At 34.4% G+C, this 18,018-nt stretch overlaps 1 protein-coding gene across 1 annotated transcript in view; it reads left to right on the forward strand.

The window, feature by feature from the left end:
- LOC126883928 (eukaryotic translation initiation factor 3 subunit C) overlaps nucleotides 1–16,185 on the forward strand; it is a 44,685-nt gene extending 28,500 nt beyond the window's left edge. Inside the window, exons 6-10 of the mRNA XM_050649704.1 lie at nucleotides 1,885–2,237; nucleotides 5,478–6,453; nucleotides 13,152–13,702; nucleotides 13,768–13,935; nucleotides 16,016–16,185. Coding sequence (XP_050505661.1) covers nucleotides 1,885–2,237; nucleotides 5,478–6,453; nucleotides 13,152–13,702; nucleotides 13,768–13,935; nucleotides 16,016–16,114 — 2,147 coding nt within the window. The 3' untranslated portion in view covers nucleotides 16,115–16,185. The remainder of the gene's footprint in view (nucleotides 1–1,884; nucleotides 2,238–5,477; nucleotides 6,454–13,151; nucleotides 13,703–13,767; nucleotides 13,936–16,015) is intronic.
- Nucleotides 16,186–18,018: the final 1,833 nt, after the last annotated feature.

Below are 18,018 nucleotides of genomic sequence, written 5' to 3' on the forward strand. Positions count from 1 at the left end.
AATCGAAAACAAGCAAAACCATCTTTTACTTTTCTATCTTTACTCAGATTTGAGTACTAGGAAGTTTCTTTCTGTCCTTTTCCTAGACGAATGAAAATGGAATGTGATTGCATAGAGTGGAGTCCTTTTTGTTTTCTATATTCGTCGTCTGCGGTCTTATAAATAATTGTAAAAGTCGCAGATTAAGGATGTACCAGAAAGAACTTTCAACAAGAAAAGTTTCAGATTTAAATAACTACACTGCGGTGCAAAAAAATCGATCTACTAAAAATTTGTTCATTTTTGATGTTTCGAATTTCCTAAACCTGTTGTCCGATTTAAGTGATTTTTTACTACGTTATAGCCTTATTCATTGACAATATCTCTGTAATAATATTGTTCGCATCACCCTGTGGACTATTCTGGCATTTATAAAATACTGAAATTAAAACCCAACTATAGCCTCAGGTTTTCTTAACATTTTGTCTCTCGATTCATTCGCTTATGTTGGATAATAAAAAAGTTAGGTGCTTTAACAACTGGCCATGTTCGTCATCAGTACAGGGTGCTTCTAAAATATTTGCACAAAACTTTAAGGGGTTATTGTACATGAGAAAATAATGACAATTTGCTTTATAATCATATGTCCGCAAACGCTTCGTTTCCGAGATACGGGATGTTCAATTTTTTTTTACAAACTGATGATTTACTTATTGCTTTAAAACCAGTTGAGATGTGCAAATCAAATTTGGTGGATTTTAAGACGTAGTTATTGCACATTTTTTGACATACAATTAAGAATTTAATATTCACCAGTGGCGCGCAAACGGGTATTATGACCGATAATATTACCCGTACGCACGCCAATGGTGAATATAAAGTTCTTAATTGTATGTCAAAAAATGTGCAATAACTACGTTTTAAAACCCACCGAATTTGATCTGGTTTGAACTGGTTTTAAAGCAATAAATAAATCGTCAGTTTGTAAAAAAGAAATTGAACATCCCGTATCTCGGAAACGAAGCGTTTGCGGACATATGATTATAAAACAAATTGTCATTATTTTCTCATGTAAAATTACCCCTTAAAGTTTGCCGCACCTATTTACAAACACCCTGTACTGATGACGAACATGGCCAGTTGTTAAAGTACCTAACTTTTTTGTTATCTAACATAAGCGAATGAATTAAAAAAAAAAGAAGATTAAGAAAATCTGAGGCTGTAGTTGGGTTCTAATTTCAGTATTTTATAGATGCTAGAATATTCCACAGGGTTACGAGAACTTTGAGAAAGAATCACAGTTTGATTGATACACCCGGTATACAATGACAATTTTGCCAACGTAGTTCCAGTTTACAAAAGAGGTGAAAAAAATCTCCTGTCCAATTACAGAGGAATAACACTTTTAAGTGTCTTTGCAAAAACATTTGAAAAGGCTGTTTATAACCAAATTATGCCTTATTTTTCAACATAAGCGAATGAATCGAAATACAAAATGTTAAGAAAACCTGAGGCTATAGTTGGGTTTTAATTTCAGTATTTTATAAATGCTAAAATAGTCCACAGGGTGATGCGAACTTTGAGAAAAAAACACAGTTTGATTCGTACACCCGGTATACAATGACAGTTTAACTGTCTAGCAACAATATTATTATATCGATATTGTCAATGGATAAGGCTATAACGTGGTAAAAAATCACTTAAATCGGACAACAGGTTTAGGAAATTCAAAACATCAAAAATGACCAAATTTTTAGTGGATCGATTTTTTTGCACCGCAGTGTATTTACCATTTTAATTTTATTATAAAGGTGAATTCTGCATCTGAGACTTTTCAATTTGTCTTTTCGAATTATTATTAAAGTAACAAAAGATCTCCGTAATAATTTCACGATGTTTGTTTAGCTGAAGTAGCTGAGGATTCCGAGAACGAAGCTCCATCCAAAAACGCGTTTCTCAAAGCTCCACCCAAACAAGTTGTAGACGACAAAGATGAATCGTCAGACTCGGATGACTGGCCATCTGACTCTGAATCTAGTCTGTCATCATCTGATGACGACGAAGGCAAATACCAGAGCATAAGGGAGCGTTTCTTGAAGAGAACTGGGCCCGCTCACGAAGAAGATGAAGAAAGGGAAAGGAGAAAGGAGGAGAAAAGGAAGGAGAGAAAGGAGAAAGGTAGGAAGTTGAAAAAGGATGAGGAGGAGGATGGTGAAGGCAAGTGGGAGACTGTTAATCGAGGTTTCGCCATCCCTAGTGTAAGTATTATTTAAATAATACAATTACACAATAGTACCAATATTATTTTTATGTATTGTAATCTTTATTTTTATTTTTTTTTTTGCTTTTCAATATGCGATGGTCGTGACGATGTGCGTGGCGATGAGGCTGGCGAGGTGCGATGCTTTACTATATTTCTACACTAACACTAAGAACACAATTTAATTTCTCACAATAAAACACTGAAAACTTTTGTTTTCTATACTTCCACAAAATTTATTATTTACAACTATGTGACTACAGCTGTTTCGGCAGAGTGCCTTTCTCAAGTGATATAATTTACAATGTGTTTGCCTTTTTAAGTCTCTAACTGAAGAGGTTGAGGAGTGTGGAGCTGTTTGTCTCGAGTTGGTCATTCAGAATTATATCTGTATTTTTCAGTTTATTAATTTCCATAGATTCTAAAAAAGATAGCTTAAGGCCTTTATTTTGGATATGCAGAATTTGAAACTCTTCATTGAAAGAATGATTATGATCTAGAAGGTGAAGTGCGTATGTAGAAGTGTCTGTTTTTCTATTGTTGAAAGCCCTTTTGTGTTCTGCTATCCGTTTGTCAAAAGTTCTGCCAGTTTGACCGATGTACGTTTTCGGACAGTCACCACAAGTTAGTTTGTACACACCACTCTGTAGTTGCTTTCTCTTTCGGCTTTTATTGTTCTTAATATATTTGCTTAAGTTGTTGTTAGTTCTGAAAGCTGGTATTATTCCTTTCTTTTTTATGTATCTGGCTATTTTTGTTGTTATCTTGCCAGTACAATTTAATTTGTCGCTGTCACATTCTACAATTTAATTTTTACATATGTTTGTCTCGTCATTCTGGAACCCCATCGAAATCTCTTAGTGGCTTAGTTTTGCTTCAAATGTCGAATTGTCTGACAGGCTTTTAGTCTCCTTGTAACGTCAGAACATAGTAGATATTCATCGCACAGATACACAGCCGCACAGAGTGGTACTTTACATAAAAATCTGGCCAAACTGCAAATTTCAAAAAGTAGAATTTCTGGCCGACTCTTATGTAAGGCCAACTTTAAACAGGTACCTGGTACAGGCGTGACCTTATGTGCAACCATCCTCACCATAAATAGCCTCACCAAACAAATTTTACAGCACCCACTTCGTTAACAAGTTTTGACTGCGTTTAGTTGTGAGATTTTACTTTCTACACTTTTTGTATAATTTGCAATTTTGTTATTTTTATATTTCAAGTGATTTTTGTGAAATGCTTAGTTTTACAGGAAGCAATAGATTAGCTACAGGAAGGTAAGAACTTAATATTAAACCATTTTTTATCTAAAAAAAATACAAGATCCTTTGTAACAGGTATATTTAAAAGACCCCAATATGGGTTACATCACAAAAACAAAACGTTTTCGGATTAATAGGTAATCCATTATCAGTGTTAAGCCAATAGCATGCATGCGTGAACCATCAAAAAGTTATGGGTAAGAACCCTTTAAAAGTTTCAAGATCTTAAATGATACTACATATATTTTTTTTGTTATTTTAAACATGTAGTATCATTTAAGATCTTGAAACTTTTAAAAGGTTCTTACTCATAACTTTTTGGTGGCTCACGCATGCCTGCTATTGGCTTAACACTGATGATGGATTACCTATTAATCCGAAAACGTTTTGTTTTGTGATGGAACCCTTATTGGGGTCTTTTATACCTTTTACAAAGGATCTTGTATTTTTTTGTGATTTATGGTATACTACAGGAATTTTATTTTCCTCGTGGATTTTCATTTTTTATCTGAAATTTAAAATTTTTAATGTTAAATAACTTCCTTGTACTATTCACAGTATTTTCGTCTTTATTTTATTTTGTGAAAATTTGTGAAAACTTTGAAAACTGTTTATGAAAGTAGATATTCTAGTCTTTATTAGATATGAAAAAGGTAACTCTTATGCAGTGTTGATGAGTAGAGGGTAACTAAAAACATTCATTTATAGAAAATTTCTGTTGAAAATTATTAAAAAAATTGGATTAATTTTGATTGAAGTTCTAGAAGGGTAAAGTTTAAAAAATGGTTCAATATTGGGGACATACCTTCTTATGGCATATCCATAACTGCCCCTTTCACAAAATCGCTTGAATATTAAAAAAATACCAAAGCTTACAAAAAGGTGTAATTATCTCACAACTAAATGCAGCCAAAACGTGTGCCGAAGTGACAGCTGTCAAATTTTTTTGGTTAGAGTATTTGGGGACGGGATAGTGCCAGATGACGTCACATAAGGACAAGAATCAGCCCGAAATGTTAGTTTTTCAAATTTTCGTTTTGGTCAGCTTTTTATGTAAAATACCACTCTGTATGCCGCTAGAATCGTCGGATGTCGCTAGAGATCACCTCGAATCGTCGATCAGTGGTGTAGCAAGGTCTTGGTGTAATAATATTTTATACTAAATGTGGTTTTTACGTAGTTGGAGCTGCGAGGAAGACTTTTTTGTGTGATTGGACACTCTACTGTGTAACAGGAACTTTATTTTTAAATTTCTATCACTCAGCCGGCTACGATTCTCGTTTTTAGCTTACACCTCGATCTTGTTATACCCGAGACAGAACCAACAGTCTTGTATTAAGTGATATCGCTGTCCTCGGAGAGTAATAGCGTCTTTGTTTTGAAACAAGAAAAATATATTTTTGTAAATTTATGTCTAAAGGGACAACATACATAAGTACAGTAAAACCTGCCATATCCGGATCAATGTGGCGACAGACCGATCCGGATATGAAAAAATCCGGATATCAAGACCACTACTTCTTTTATAGTCTCTGAACCGTTTTCTCCTTCATACATTCCAGTAATCAACGCCGTCAGTAACTTTCGTCGATAGACACGTTTTATAGATTCTATAATACATTATTTCGCCATCTTTTAGTTCTTCTTTTAATGCGTTGTCCAACAGCAGGACTGCCTTTCTCGGTAGATTTCGGTAGATCTAGACGGCGCAGAACCGTCCGGATATCGGGAATTCCGGATATGACAGGTTGTACTGTATTAACTTTTTTATTGAGACAGTTGGGACGTTATTCGATCTCAGTGGTTACCAGGACGTTTCGCAACTTAAAAAAAATGTTGATGACATTGGACTGTTTGATGGACATTGCTTGTTGATCAACATAATATTGATTTAATTGTACAATTTTAATTTTGAATGCTTTTGACTTATCTTGACTTGTATTCGAGATCAATTTTATTTTTTGACGTTTCAGGAAAAACCTAAAATGTTCGCCAAGGACGCCGAAATCGATCTAAACCTTGTAATCAAGAAACTCAGCGAAATCATGGCAGCTAGAGGCAAAAAGCGCACAGATAGACGCGAACAAATAGAACTCCTGCACGAACTCCAAAATGTTTCTGAGCAACACCAATTGGGAGCGGCTATTTTCATTAAAATTAAACTCGCCATCATATCTGCCATTTTCGATTACAACCCCAAAGTTTCTGACGCAATGAAGCCGGAGTATTGGCTGAAATTGTTGGAGAGGATGAGCGAAATGTTGGGCATGTTGTTGAATACTACCAATCTAGTAGTTTCTGATGGAATTACTGAAGAAATGGAAAATCTTGAAGAACCCCCGTATCGCATTAGGGGCTGTATACTAACATCAGTGGAAAGACTGGATGACGAGTTTACTAAACTACTCAAAGAGTGTGATCCTCACAGTAACGAGTATGTAGAACGGTTAAAGGATGAATGTAAGGTTTCTAGTATCATCGATAAAACAATGAAATACTTGGAAAGGAGTAACGTATCTTCCGAACTATGTAGGATATATTTACGAAAAATCGAGCATTTGTATTACAAATTCGATCCTAGAGTATTACAGCAAAAAGCTGATCCTCTCGTAGTACCCAAAGACGAGATGAACTCCGTGCAAGAAATGGAGAAACTATGCAAATTTATCTACGCAAAAGATAGTACTGACAGATTGAGAACTAGAGCTATTTTGTCCCATATATATCATCACGCTCTGCATGACAACTGGTTCCAAGCAAGGGATTTGGTATTGATGTCACATCTACAAGAAACGATTCAGCATTCTGATCCCAGCACACAAATTTTGTATAACCGGACAATGGCGCATTTGGGATTGTGTGCATTTAGACACGCTAACATTAAGGATGCCCATAACTGTTTAGTTGATTTGATGATGACTGGAAAACCAAAGGAGTTACTGGCACAAGGTAAATTTGATTTTTTTGTTAACAATTAAAATATTAGAGGGGTAGTTTCTTCTTAGAAAAATTTATGTTTACATTTTGGCTTTTTGCACATGATGATATATAACTATTACATATTACAAATAATTTTTTTTTGGATATTTGGACCTCATATGGAGGTCACTCTGTCTCTGTGACCTCAACATATCTTCTTTTTCTGTTCCTTAACATTACTCCATTTATTTGTTTCCATATCAATTACACACAAATTTGCTGTTGTGAACAAGTAACATATTGCTCTGGGCTAATTAGCAAAATACAAGGAAAAGTTATTTACCAGCAATTTTATTGCTGGAATCGAATCTTATGATTGTATGTATTGATAATATAGGTATGCAAAGTCCGCAGATAGTGTGCTACATTTTTTAATAAACAAAATGGCGCCTGAAAATCGTGTTTCTTTCAATTTTTGCTGTATAACTCCAAAGATTTTAACTTTACACCAAAACCACCCAAATAAAAATTCACCGTAATTAAACTCTGCATAGAGGCGTGTTTTTCCCGATTTACTTCGACCAAAATTTTCTCCGGAAAATGCGGGTTTTTTCAACAAAACCTTTAATTTTCAACTAAAATTTTAGATAAGCAATTGTTTATCAATAATTAAATAACTTAGTATTATAAAAGCTCTTTTCGTATAGATCATAATTCCAGAAGCCGATGGAAATGTAATGAACAGTTTAGCAATAATTGAATTGTTAATTAAAATTGAACGGTCACTATAATAACCACAATAATTATGATACATAAGAATAACTATGATTTTTGTATAAAAAGACACTATGGCTATCTAATGTACTTTACAGAATTGAAATTGGACTATTTAAACGGCCTCAGGAATATTTTAAAATTATAAACAATTTTTTGGCTTATAACCAAATAGAATATCTCGGGAAATATTAAATTAAATCATGAAAACGGTATTGAAAAAAAGCGGCAGGACGCTTCCTTTAAAAGAAAAAACGTTTAATTGTCATGAGTGGTTCCTGAGATACAACCGGTCAAAGTTCACCGGCATATACGGCAAAGATATAAACAATAGGATCATAGTTTTCGAACCATCACCTTTTTATTTTTGTTCTCTTTCTCCACACCAGTTTTCATATCTTTAAAATGCTGATAACATATATTATTTTAATAAAAACTATCGATATTACGAGTGAAAATTGCCAAAAATAGCAAAATTCCAATAAAAACTTAGGTTGGAGAAAATGTAATCTCAAAGTTCAAAATCGGTATACGTTAAAAAATGCATTTTCTCGGCTTCCCATGGAGCAATTTTCTTCATTATTTTTTTGTTCCCAAGTAACTCGAGTAGAGCCATCCAACTAACGCATTATTAAATGTCAAAGTTGCTTTTGTTTTGTTATAATAAATAAATTTATTTATTTTAACAAAATTTTTTAATTTGTTTAAATAAAGATTGTTTAAATAACCGGCATATACGGCAAAGATATAAACAATAGGATCATAGTTTTCGAACCATCACCTTTTTATCTTTGTTCTCTTTCTCCACACCAGTTTTCATATCTTTAAAATGCTTATAACATATATTATTTTAATAAAAACTATCGATATTACGAGTAAAAATTGCCAAAAATAGCAAAACTCCAATCAAAAATTAGGTTGGAGAAAATGTAATCTCAACGTTCAAAATCGGTATACGTTAAAAAAATGCATTTTCTCGGCTTCCCATGGAGCAATTTTCTTCATTCTTTTTTTGTTCCCAAGTAACTCGAGTAGAGCCATCTAACTAACGCCTTATTAAATGTCAATCTTGCTTTTGTTTTATTATAATACATTAATTTATTTATAAGAAAAGAAAACTACATATTTTTCCACTTGTAGACTTTTTTTAGATAAACTTACTACAAGTGTACCTTTTAACGTTAAAAACACAAATACTCTCATTTGAAAGCTGTATAGTTATTTAAACAATCTTTATTTAAACAAATTAAAAAATTTTGTTATAATAAATAAATTTATTTATTATAACAAAACAAAAGCAACTTTGACATTTAATAATGCGTTAGTTGGATGGCTCTACTCGAGTTACTTGGGAACAAAAAAATAATAAAGAACATTGCTCCATGGGAAGCCGAGAAAATGCATTTTTTTAACGTATACCGATTTTGAACTTTGAGATTACATTTTCTCCAACCTAATTTTTGATTGGAATTTTGCTATTTTTGTCAATTTTCACTCGTAATATCGATAGTTTTTATTATAATAATATATGTTATGAGTATTTTAAAGATATGAAAATTGGTGTGGAAAAAGAGGACAAAAATAAAAAGGTGATGATCCTATTGTTTATATTTTTGCCATAAATGCCGGTCAACTTTGACCGGTTGTATCTCAGGAACCACTCATCCCAATTAAACGTTTTTTCTTTTAAAAGAAGCGTCCTGCAGCTTTTTCCAATACCGTCTTCATGATTTAATTTAATTTATTATTTCCAGAGATATTCTATTTGTTTATAAACCAAAAAATTGTTTAAAACACGTCTCTGCAGAATTTAATTACGGTGAATTTTTATTCGGGTGTTTTTGGTGTAAAGTTAAAATCTTTGAAGTTATAGAGCAAAAATTGAAAAAAAAACACGATTTTCGGGCGCCATTTTGTTTATAAAAAAAGTAGCACACTATCTGCGGACTTTGCATACCTATATTATTAATATATGCAATCATATGATTCGATTCCAGCAATAAAATTGCTGGTAAATTACTTTTCCCAAAAATGGCCTATTCTCCGATAATCTGCCCAGACTATATGGGCATTAGAGTAAACACAACGTTTCTAGCTGAAAACCATCGTGCCAAACACCTGATAAAATGCCACGCGCTCTGTCTCTCACTATAACGCTCATATATGACCACGAGATCTCTTAACAAAATAAACTACTATATACTATTTTTAAAGGAGTATTTTATATCAAAAATATTTGAAAATCACATTTTTTTTTTCAAAATTGAGATTCAGACTACCCCCTTAAAGTCAATAACAAACTGGCCTCAAAACTCAAATATCAATTGTGGTAATATTCCACAATCTGAAAGTAACTTGAATGTACATACTTAAAAATAATTTTTTTTCTAATACAAAGTAAAGTGATTATCGACCCAAGTAGTCTTGGAAAATTCTCGAGAACGAAAAATCAGAGAATATTCTCGAGAATATTCCCGAGAATATTCTCGATATGGAGAATTTTCTGAGAATGAACCCTATGACGCACTTAGGGATATTGTTGAAGATGAAATAGGGTATTAAAAATCATGAAATTATATACAAAATTATGAGACTAAACACTATGAATCTACAATCAATCACAAACAAGTCTGGCTAATTGGCTCTGCCAAAGCCATTTTTCAAAAAAAAAGAGACTAAACAAAAGTTTTCTTTATATATATAAACAAAATACAAAAACAACAGAGAACACAAAATTTATTTGATAAATGAAAGTTTCTTCTTAACAACAAATAATGCAAGTAATGGATGTGGTGATTTAATAAAAAAAAACATGAGGCCTCAGGTTCAGAATCTATTTCTATCATTAGCTCATCCTGGTCATCTCCATTCTGCATTTCAATGTACTGATGAGAAGTTGTGGGATTTTATTTTTCACGTGTCGTCAGCTCAGTCATGGATTGGTGTACGTCTAAAGGGGCATTTAGACGGACTAGTTTTTCAAGCAATATGTTGCCGAAAATATATATTTGGTATGGTTCTGGCAACATTACAGCCATCTAATGAAAATATCGCCGTTTGGCTGAGCCATGTGACCTAAATCTTACTAGTATTCGAACACTATTGCAGTGCATGAAGCGTTGCCGATAAAGTCGAACTGCTGTGGAAAATTTTGCGTGTTGCTCTGTATTTCCTCTTTATTTCCTGTACTCTGTTGAAATTTAATTTGGTTTTGTCAAAACATACAAAGAAAAGATAAATACGTGGTCGGTCAAATGAAATCACAATAAGGTTTATTAATGCAGTACATTTACGTCCAGAGTTGTGGAACTTGGCATACTTCTGGAACTATGAGACAAATGGAAGAGTAGTGCACCCTGAATAAATACATTAAACTAAAACTGTTAGTATACATAACTAACAATTGCTAATCTTGTTGAGATTGGTATTGCGTTTCTCATGTTTGATCTTTCTTCTCTATTCTTGGCCCTATCACATTTTTATTAATAGTTCGAAATCACTTTTCGACATTCTTGTAAAATGCTTAAACAAATAATTGTCTAGCATTATTTCCATAGTTAAATTACTCATTGTTTCGAGTTTACTTAGAAAAGCCGTATCCACATTTTCCGTTTTTCTTTTTTATGTATCGTCTTAGCACGATTAAGGACGCAGCAACTCTCAAGAGAATATTCTCGAGAACGAGAATATTCTGGCCGAGAATATTCTCGAGAATATTCTCGTTCTCGAGAATATTCTCTTCTTACATCACTAGACCCAAGGTATTTTTGTGCATCTTTTATAGACCTGTGATAATATCTGTCTCAAAACTGATGTATGGTGTATTCCACGAATATACGTCTGTTTTGGATTATCGCGACAACGAATATTTTAGTCTGCAACATAAGAAGTACGAAAGTATTTTGCTCTAATACAGAATAGCCCGAAATAAACAGTACTGAAACTGAAACGTAGATTTCTCTTTATGCACGCTGTCATACCCAAATTAACTTGTATAGACCTGCCAGGTAATTTTTAACAATTATTAATTATTAATAATTGTTAAGAATTACTTGGCCGGTCTACACAAGTTAATTTGGGTATGACAGGTGCAGAAAGAGAAATCTATGTTTCAATTTCAGTACTGTTTATTTCGGGCTATACTGTAATTACTCCAATAAACAACAATATAATTTGCAATTTACTTTCGTTCTTCATATTTTGCACAGTAAAATATTCGTTGTCGCGATAATCCAAAACAGACGTATATTCGTGGAATGGGGTATATCAATCCCTTTATAATATTCCGTAATTTAAAAGAAATTTAAAAGTGTACTTTAATCGCTATCGACACTCGCTTCATTTTTACTCGCTCTTCTTCTTACTGTTTTTGTCCGTTCCAGTTGTTGGCGATCAGCATGGCTATCCTAACTTTGCTTGTTGCTCTTGTTAGTTAATAGTCCAGTTTTAGATGTATTTTTCTCCACTCTCAGGTTTTGAGAATCCCTCTCCTTGGTTCTCTTTTTCCAAATAGCTTGCCTTGAAGAATGAGTTGCAACATGCCGTATCTCGGTTCATTCCTCATATTTCTGATCCATTTTATGTAGGACCCCAACATTAGTCAAATGAACCAACCATGAAAATGCGTTTTAACACCACATTTCGAGGGCTTCGAGTTTTCTTACGGAAGCTTTAAAAAGTGTCTAGGCATCTACTCCGTATAATAATCTAGAAAATACATAGCAACTAATTATACAGATTTTGGTGCCCAGTGGTAAGTCGTGGCTTCTGAAAACAAAACTTCATCGTTATAGGTCTGGATCCCGCGTATGAAAAAAAAGTTGATTAATAGTCCCCCTAATGGTAAATCGTGAAATACGCGTACTATGTGACGTCACGGGCCGTGTGAACTATTTTAAATTTCAGAAGATTTTAAATTTGTATATCTAAGTTATTATGAGTTTTTGAAGTGTGAAATTTTGGAAATCTCACTTTTAAACAAAACTGAACATTATTATGCAATAAAAAAAATGTGCAAGTTCCCCATTATTGGTCCAGGTTAAATTTTAGTACTGTTTTTATTGACAGTATTACGATATCTCCTTGAAAATTGAAATATCAATTTCCCAATAACCTGCTTTTAAACCAGGAGTAAACTCAAAAGACATATTCACACCCAAAAATGTCACTAGAAAAATCACCAAATACACTAGTGGCCAAAATTCTGGAAACTTTACAAAAATTTTAGTTTTGTTAGTAGCATTCATCTCGATGAAACTTATTGCATTCGATTCGTAAAAGCCTTAGGAAACATTGTGAACTAAAGTGATGATGACGAAATGAAAATTGCATTATTGAACAAGGATTATTCTTATTATATTATTTCGGAAAAAAATGAAGTTATTTCGCATTTCGAAATTGCATTTTTCCGAAATGCATTTCGAAGTGTTGAAAAATGATAAATTTGTAATTCGGAAATAATCGACATAAATTAGTTCAATATTACCACTCGGAGGTTTTTGGGTTCGTTGAACACGAATATGATGACGACGATGGTCTCCGAGGCACCAGAGACATCGGTGCCTCAGAGACGCCATAATATTGAACTCATTTATGTCAATTATTTCCGAATTACAAATTTATCATTTTTCAACACTTCAAAATGACTTTAGGAAAATGCATTTTCCATGTTCAATAATGCAATTTTCATTTCGTCATCAACTAAAGTGATATAGCAGACTACCCCGCTATAATCCCAAATCCGCGTTAGTGGTATAAAACGGTAGACTATTATATAAAATCAACGTTTTCTTAAAAAACGAAGAAGAATAATATACACATATTTCTAATAGTATACAGGCTGAATTTTCAAATGTGGAGTTGTAGATATGGCCTTTTAAATTTTCTTATGGAACATTTTTCTCTGTCTCTTATGGCTAGGGAGAAAAACTGATATTTTGGTAATAATTTTATAGGTTTGCTTCCACAAAGACAACACGAACGCAGCAAAGAACAGGAGAAAATCGAGAAACAGCGTCAAATGCCCTTCCACATGCACATCAATCTCGAACTCTTAGAATGTGTGTATTTAGTCTCCGCCATGTTGATCGAAATCCCGTATATGGCTGCGCATGAATTCGACGCCAGACGCAGGATGATTTCTAAGACCTTCTATCAGCAGTTGCGTTCTTCCGAACGTCAAAGCTTAGTGGGACCTCCGGAAAGCATGCGAGAGCACGTCGTCGCGGCGGCTAAAGCAATGAGGAACGGCAATTGGGCGGCATGCAACACTTTTATCATTAACGACAAGATGAATGCCAAAGTGTGGGATCTGTTTTACCAAGCCGACCAAGTTAGATCCATGTTGACGAAATTGATAAAAGAAGAGTCTTTGAGGACGTATTTGTTTACCTACTCCCACGTTTACGATTCAATTTCGATGGCCACTTTGGCGGAAATGTTCCAGTTGGGCAAACCCGTCGTGCATTCTATTATTTCTAAGATGATCATTAACGAAGAATTGATGGTAAGTTTTTACAAAATCGATCGCCTTGTATATGGTACTATATATTTCCTTTTTTTTCGTTTTAGGCATCTTTAGACGACCCGACTCAAACTGTTGTAATGCACAGAAGCGAACCATCCCGTCTACAATCTTTGGCTTTGCAACTGGCGGATAAAATCAACAATTTCGTCGATTCCAACGAAAGAATATTGGAATCCAAACAAGGAAACTTCTTCCTAAGGGGAGCAAACCAGGTAAGATTATAAGATTACATAAGTAAGTCACATACGCCGACAAAATAAAAGAGTTCTCAATCAGAAGGTTGAGAATTAGGTAAAATATCTAGTAAAATGGAAAGGCACAATACCCGCGAGAACCCAAAGAGAAAGTAATATAAAAAATGTTTTGCCGCAGAAAAACACATTGACGAAGTCAGGTGTGGGACACCTAGAGACATGTTAACAATAGACCGGCTAGGAATATGCCACTCAATGCATCGGGGTGTAATGCCAAGTACAGTGGTCTAGCTATCTTTGTCTGTCGTGCGAGTGTGAGCGTATCTACCAAGAGGTGGGACTAATGGAACGACACAGACACAGAGGCGGCGGCGGCCATCATATGCTAGAGAGAGAAAGCTAAGCGCCGGTAGAGAGAGATAGATAGACCACCGGTCCGAACTGCTCTGCGTTACGCTATTTTTCGGACCTGGCCTAATCTATGTGTTATAATATCTATGGGGACACCACCCGTTAAAATACCCAAACACTCCTTGAAGCAGACTTTAAATGAAGTTGAATACCTAAATACACCGAATACATATGAAAATAATTCAAGCCGAAAATCAACCTCTGTAATGATGGCAACTTGCTTGTCAACAAAGAGGACATCCTGTTACTCTGGGTAAGACATTTTCGAGAGTTGTTGCAAGGGGAACGTACTAAAAAAAAATAGAACTTTACCGGAGTAAATACCGGAATGTGGAATTTGTTTGAACCTGTGGTAGAAGTCAAATATCTATAAAAAAAAACTAAAAACAACAAATCCTCAGGCAGCGATGGTATTCCAGCAGAGTTATTTAAACACGGTGGAGAGCAGATTACCAATATTTTGCAAAACATAGTTTATAAAATTTGGTCTGAGGGCTTGTCGAAAAAATTATTTTATTGACGTTTCGACTTCCAACTCGGACGTCGTTATCAAAATACAAAATATTACTAAATTAAACAAAAATGTTGTTGCTTAGTAAAAAATTCTTCTAATTAATTTAATCCGACTAGTTCATATCGGTAATTCAGACATATATTATATATTTTAAAGTAGAAGACCACCAAGAGACCAATAGGAAGGCCCTTTAAAAGGTGGCGAGATAGCTGGCAGTCAACATCACAGCTACGAATACAAGCTCAAAATCGGCTAAGAACAGACCGAGAGGCCTAATATAAGAAGAAGAAGAAAGTAGAAGACTTTAAAATGATATTGCCAATATTTATGAGTTGCATCCTGGGACGACTTTATTAAAAGAGTTGATTCGAGTACATGAAATCAACATTAACTCAAGAATATCCGTCACAAAAAAGTCATAAAAAATCCGCCAATAAAATCATTTTTTCAGTTAAATTGTGGCTCATTTCCCATTTAGAATAATAAATTACGTAAATGCCCAAAGAAATAGCTTCAGAGCAATATCTAGCTCAATATGCTGACGACGTGGTCAAGAAGCAGGCCGAGAACCGAGAAATCTTATCCGAGATAGTAGCAATAGCAGAAAGAATGGGATTACATATAAATCAAAATAAAACCAAATTCATCCCCACTAAAAGAAACCAGAGAAATGTTGACGCTCATCTATTGCTAATAATCAAAACTTAGAAGAGGTCAAAAGAGTCATAAGAGTCACCAAGGAATGACGGTTAACCCCAATAATGACACAAGAGGATAAAGAATAAGGTGAATCATAATTTATTGCAAACGGGTGTATTCATGGTCTATCAAAGAACTTAGGTAACAAATGTCTATCTCAAAAATTGGTATAAGACTGTATAAGAACACTGATAGTCCCCGTTCTCGCATTTGGATCAGAGGCATGGACCCTAAGAAAATGAGACCGCCCGAATGGCGCAGTAAGCTTGAGAAGATCGATGCCCTTTAAGGGCTGTAGCACCTTTATGATGATGACGATGAGTACCCAAATTCAAAAGACTAGACATATACTTTCCACTGATCGCATTGTCTTTTAGTCTTTTTATTTTTCCGGTATTCAATATTTTTGAATAAGTTTGGCATTTTCCCCTGTCCATTATAGTTATAGGTGTATTCTAATTAATGTTCTTTTAGGGCAATTTCCGAGGAGATAGGCAGAACTACCGCGGAAATAACCAAAACTGGGATAGGCAACGTCGAGACAGGGATAGAAAGGAAAAAGATAATTATTAATAAACATAGATCTTTTGTATTTCTTTTTATGGCTTTGTTACGGTTGCCTATAATTAAAAAAACAATTATAATATCGTTGTTTTATTTTACAAATGTGCGCCTGCTATGAAAATGAAAGTTTTATGATATTGCAGTTTAAATTAACCCTCCGTTAGTCGCTATCGGTGTCACACACCGACGACAGAATTATTCATTCGGGATTTACAAAATAACTGGTTTTTCTATCGCCACTTTCTATACCTCTTCCTATCAACTAACCTCGTGTTAGTATACATTCTTACCTACTTGGATACAGTTGTGCGAGTTTTATAGCTAGTTTATCCGTAGCGACTGACGGTGTGGTTATTACTTTATTGGCGTAACTTGCAGTTCAGGTAAAGATTTAGCATCTTATTGCATTTTATCGGTAAGTTTTGGTCAAATCTTATTTATAGATGTCCTTTGAAGCCGAACAAAAACGTTTGTTGGAATTATGGGAAATGGTTCCTAGCGAATATTTTTATATTACAAATAACAATATGTATATTGTTATACTAGGGTTTTTCATTTTATATCTGTTGTTTTTCAATAAAACATTTTCAAAAATATTTTTCAGTCATTCCTATACACAGTATAAAATATTTGTATGAATTTTATAGCAATAACTATTTTATTTAAATTGTCGGTCTCTGACACCGTAGGGACTCTTGGTGCTCCTTTTATCCTAGCGACTAGCGGAGGGTTAAAAAACAGACATAGTAAAAGAGAATACCTCAGATTACTTGCCCATCACCTAAAATATAACGACCACCATCTCATCATCCCAGATGGCATCACTTTGATACACTATATCCAAGAAACGAGTATATTACAACTGGATATGTATGTTGGAAAATGTCAGATACAAGTGGACTAGCCCAACTGCGCTAATCGTCACACCTGCAATTGTGATTTTCCCTATCCATCGTCAACTATTCTCTTAAGAGCGTGGGCGCAAAATTTCAGACCAATGCTTTTTAAATGCATTCATTTTTTTTTCGAATTCTGAGAAAAATAAATATTTTTGAAAAATTTAAACGCAGAATGAAAGATTCGGCCGAGGGCCGAAAATCCCTTAAGGCGGGTCCTCACTTGTCAGTTTCGCTGACGCAGTCAGTTTTCGCACTGATTCATTAATAATGAAAAATAAAAAGCGACGTTTGCATTCACACGTTTCATGTTTTGCTACATTCAGTACGCAGTTAGTCCAAACATTTTATATCGTGGTAATGAACATGGTTAAAAAAAAATTGAGACCAACTGTTCGCGAAGTATGTTTACAATAATTAGTAAATAACTTACAGAATATAATATGACCCTGAGTAGCTCAGGCGGTAGGATGTCTGACTTCCATGCTGGTAAGCCTGGATTCAAATACCAGCTCCGGCGAGAACATCTAGACATTTTTAAAAATATCTATAGGCCCCAGGTCGACTCATCCTGAATAAAATGAGTACCTTGGATAAAACGAGGGGTAATACTAGGCGGTTGAAGCGTAGCACTGGCCCTGTTACTTTCGTTTTATACCGTAGGCCCTAGATATTGCAGACTACACTGCTATAATCCCAAATCCCGCGTTAGCGGTATAAAACGGGAGACTATTATTATTAATTATAGAATATTCTAGTGCTACTGAATCAAAAGCAAAGAAAACGTCGTACGTGGTGGGTCAGGTTCTGGATATTTCGCAGAAATATATGGAGTGCTAGTGAAACTATATTGGAAGAATTAGTTTTGGAGGATTGTGATTCATATACAAACCACTTATGAACGAAGACAAATTTCAAGAGATTCTGCAAAAAATTGCTCTCAAAACTTGCCACATTGAACAAATCACGAAAATTACGCTTGTTTCTATTCATTATGCGATCATGATCAGTCAAAAA

This window comes from Diabrotica virgifera, chromosome 4 (genome assembly GCF_917563875.1).
Source record: "Diabrotica virgifera virgifera chromosome 4, PGI_DIABVI_V3a".
NCBI lineage: Eukaryota > Metazoa > Arthropoda > Insecta > Coleoptera > Chrysomelidae > Diabrotica > Diabrotica virgifera.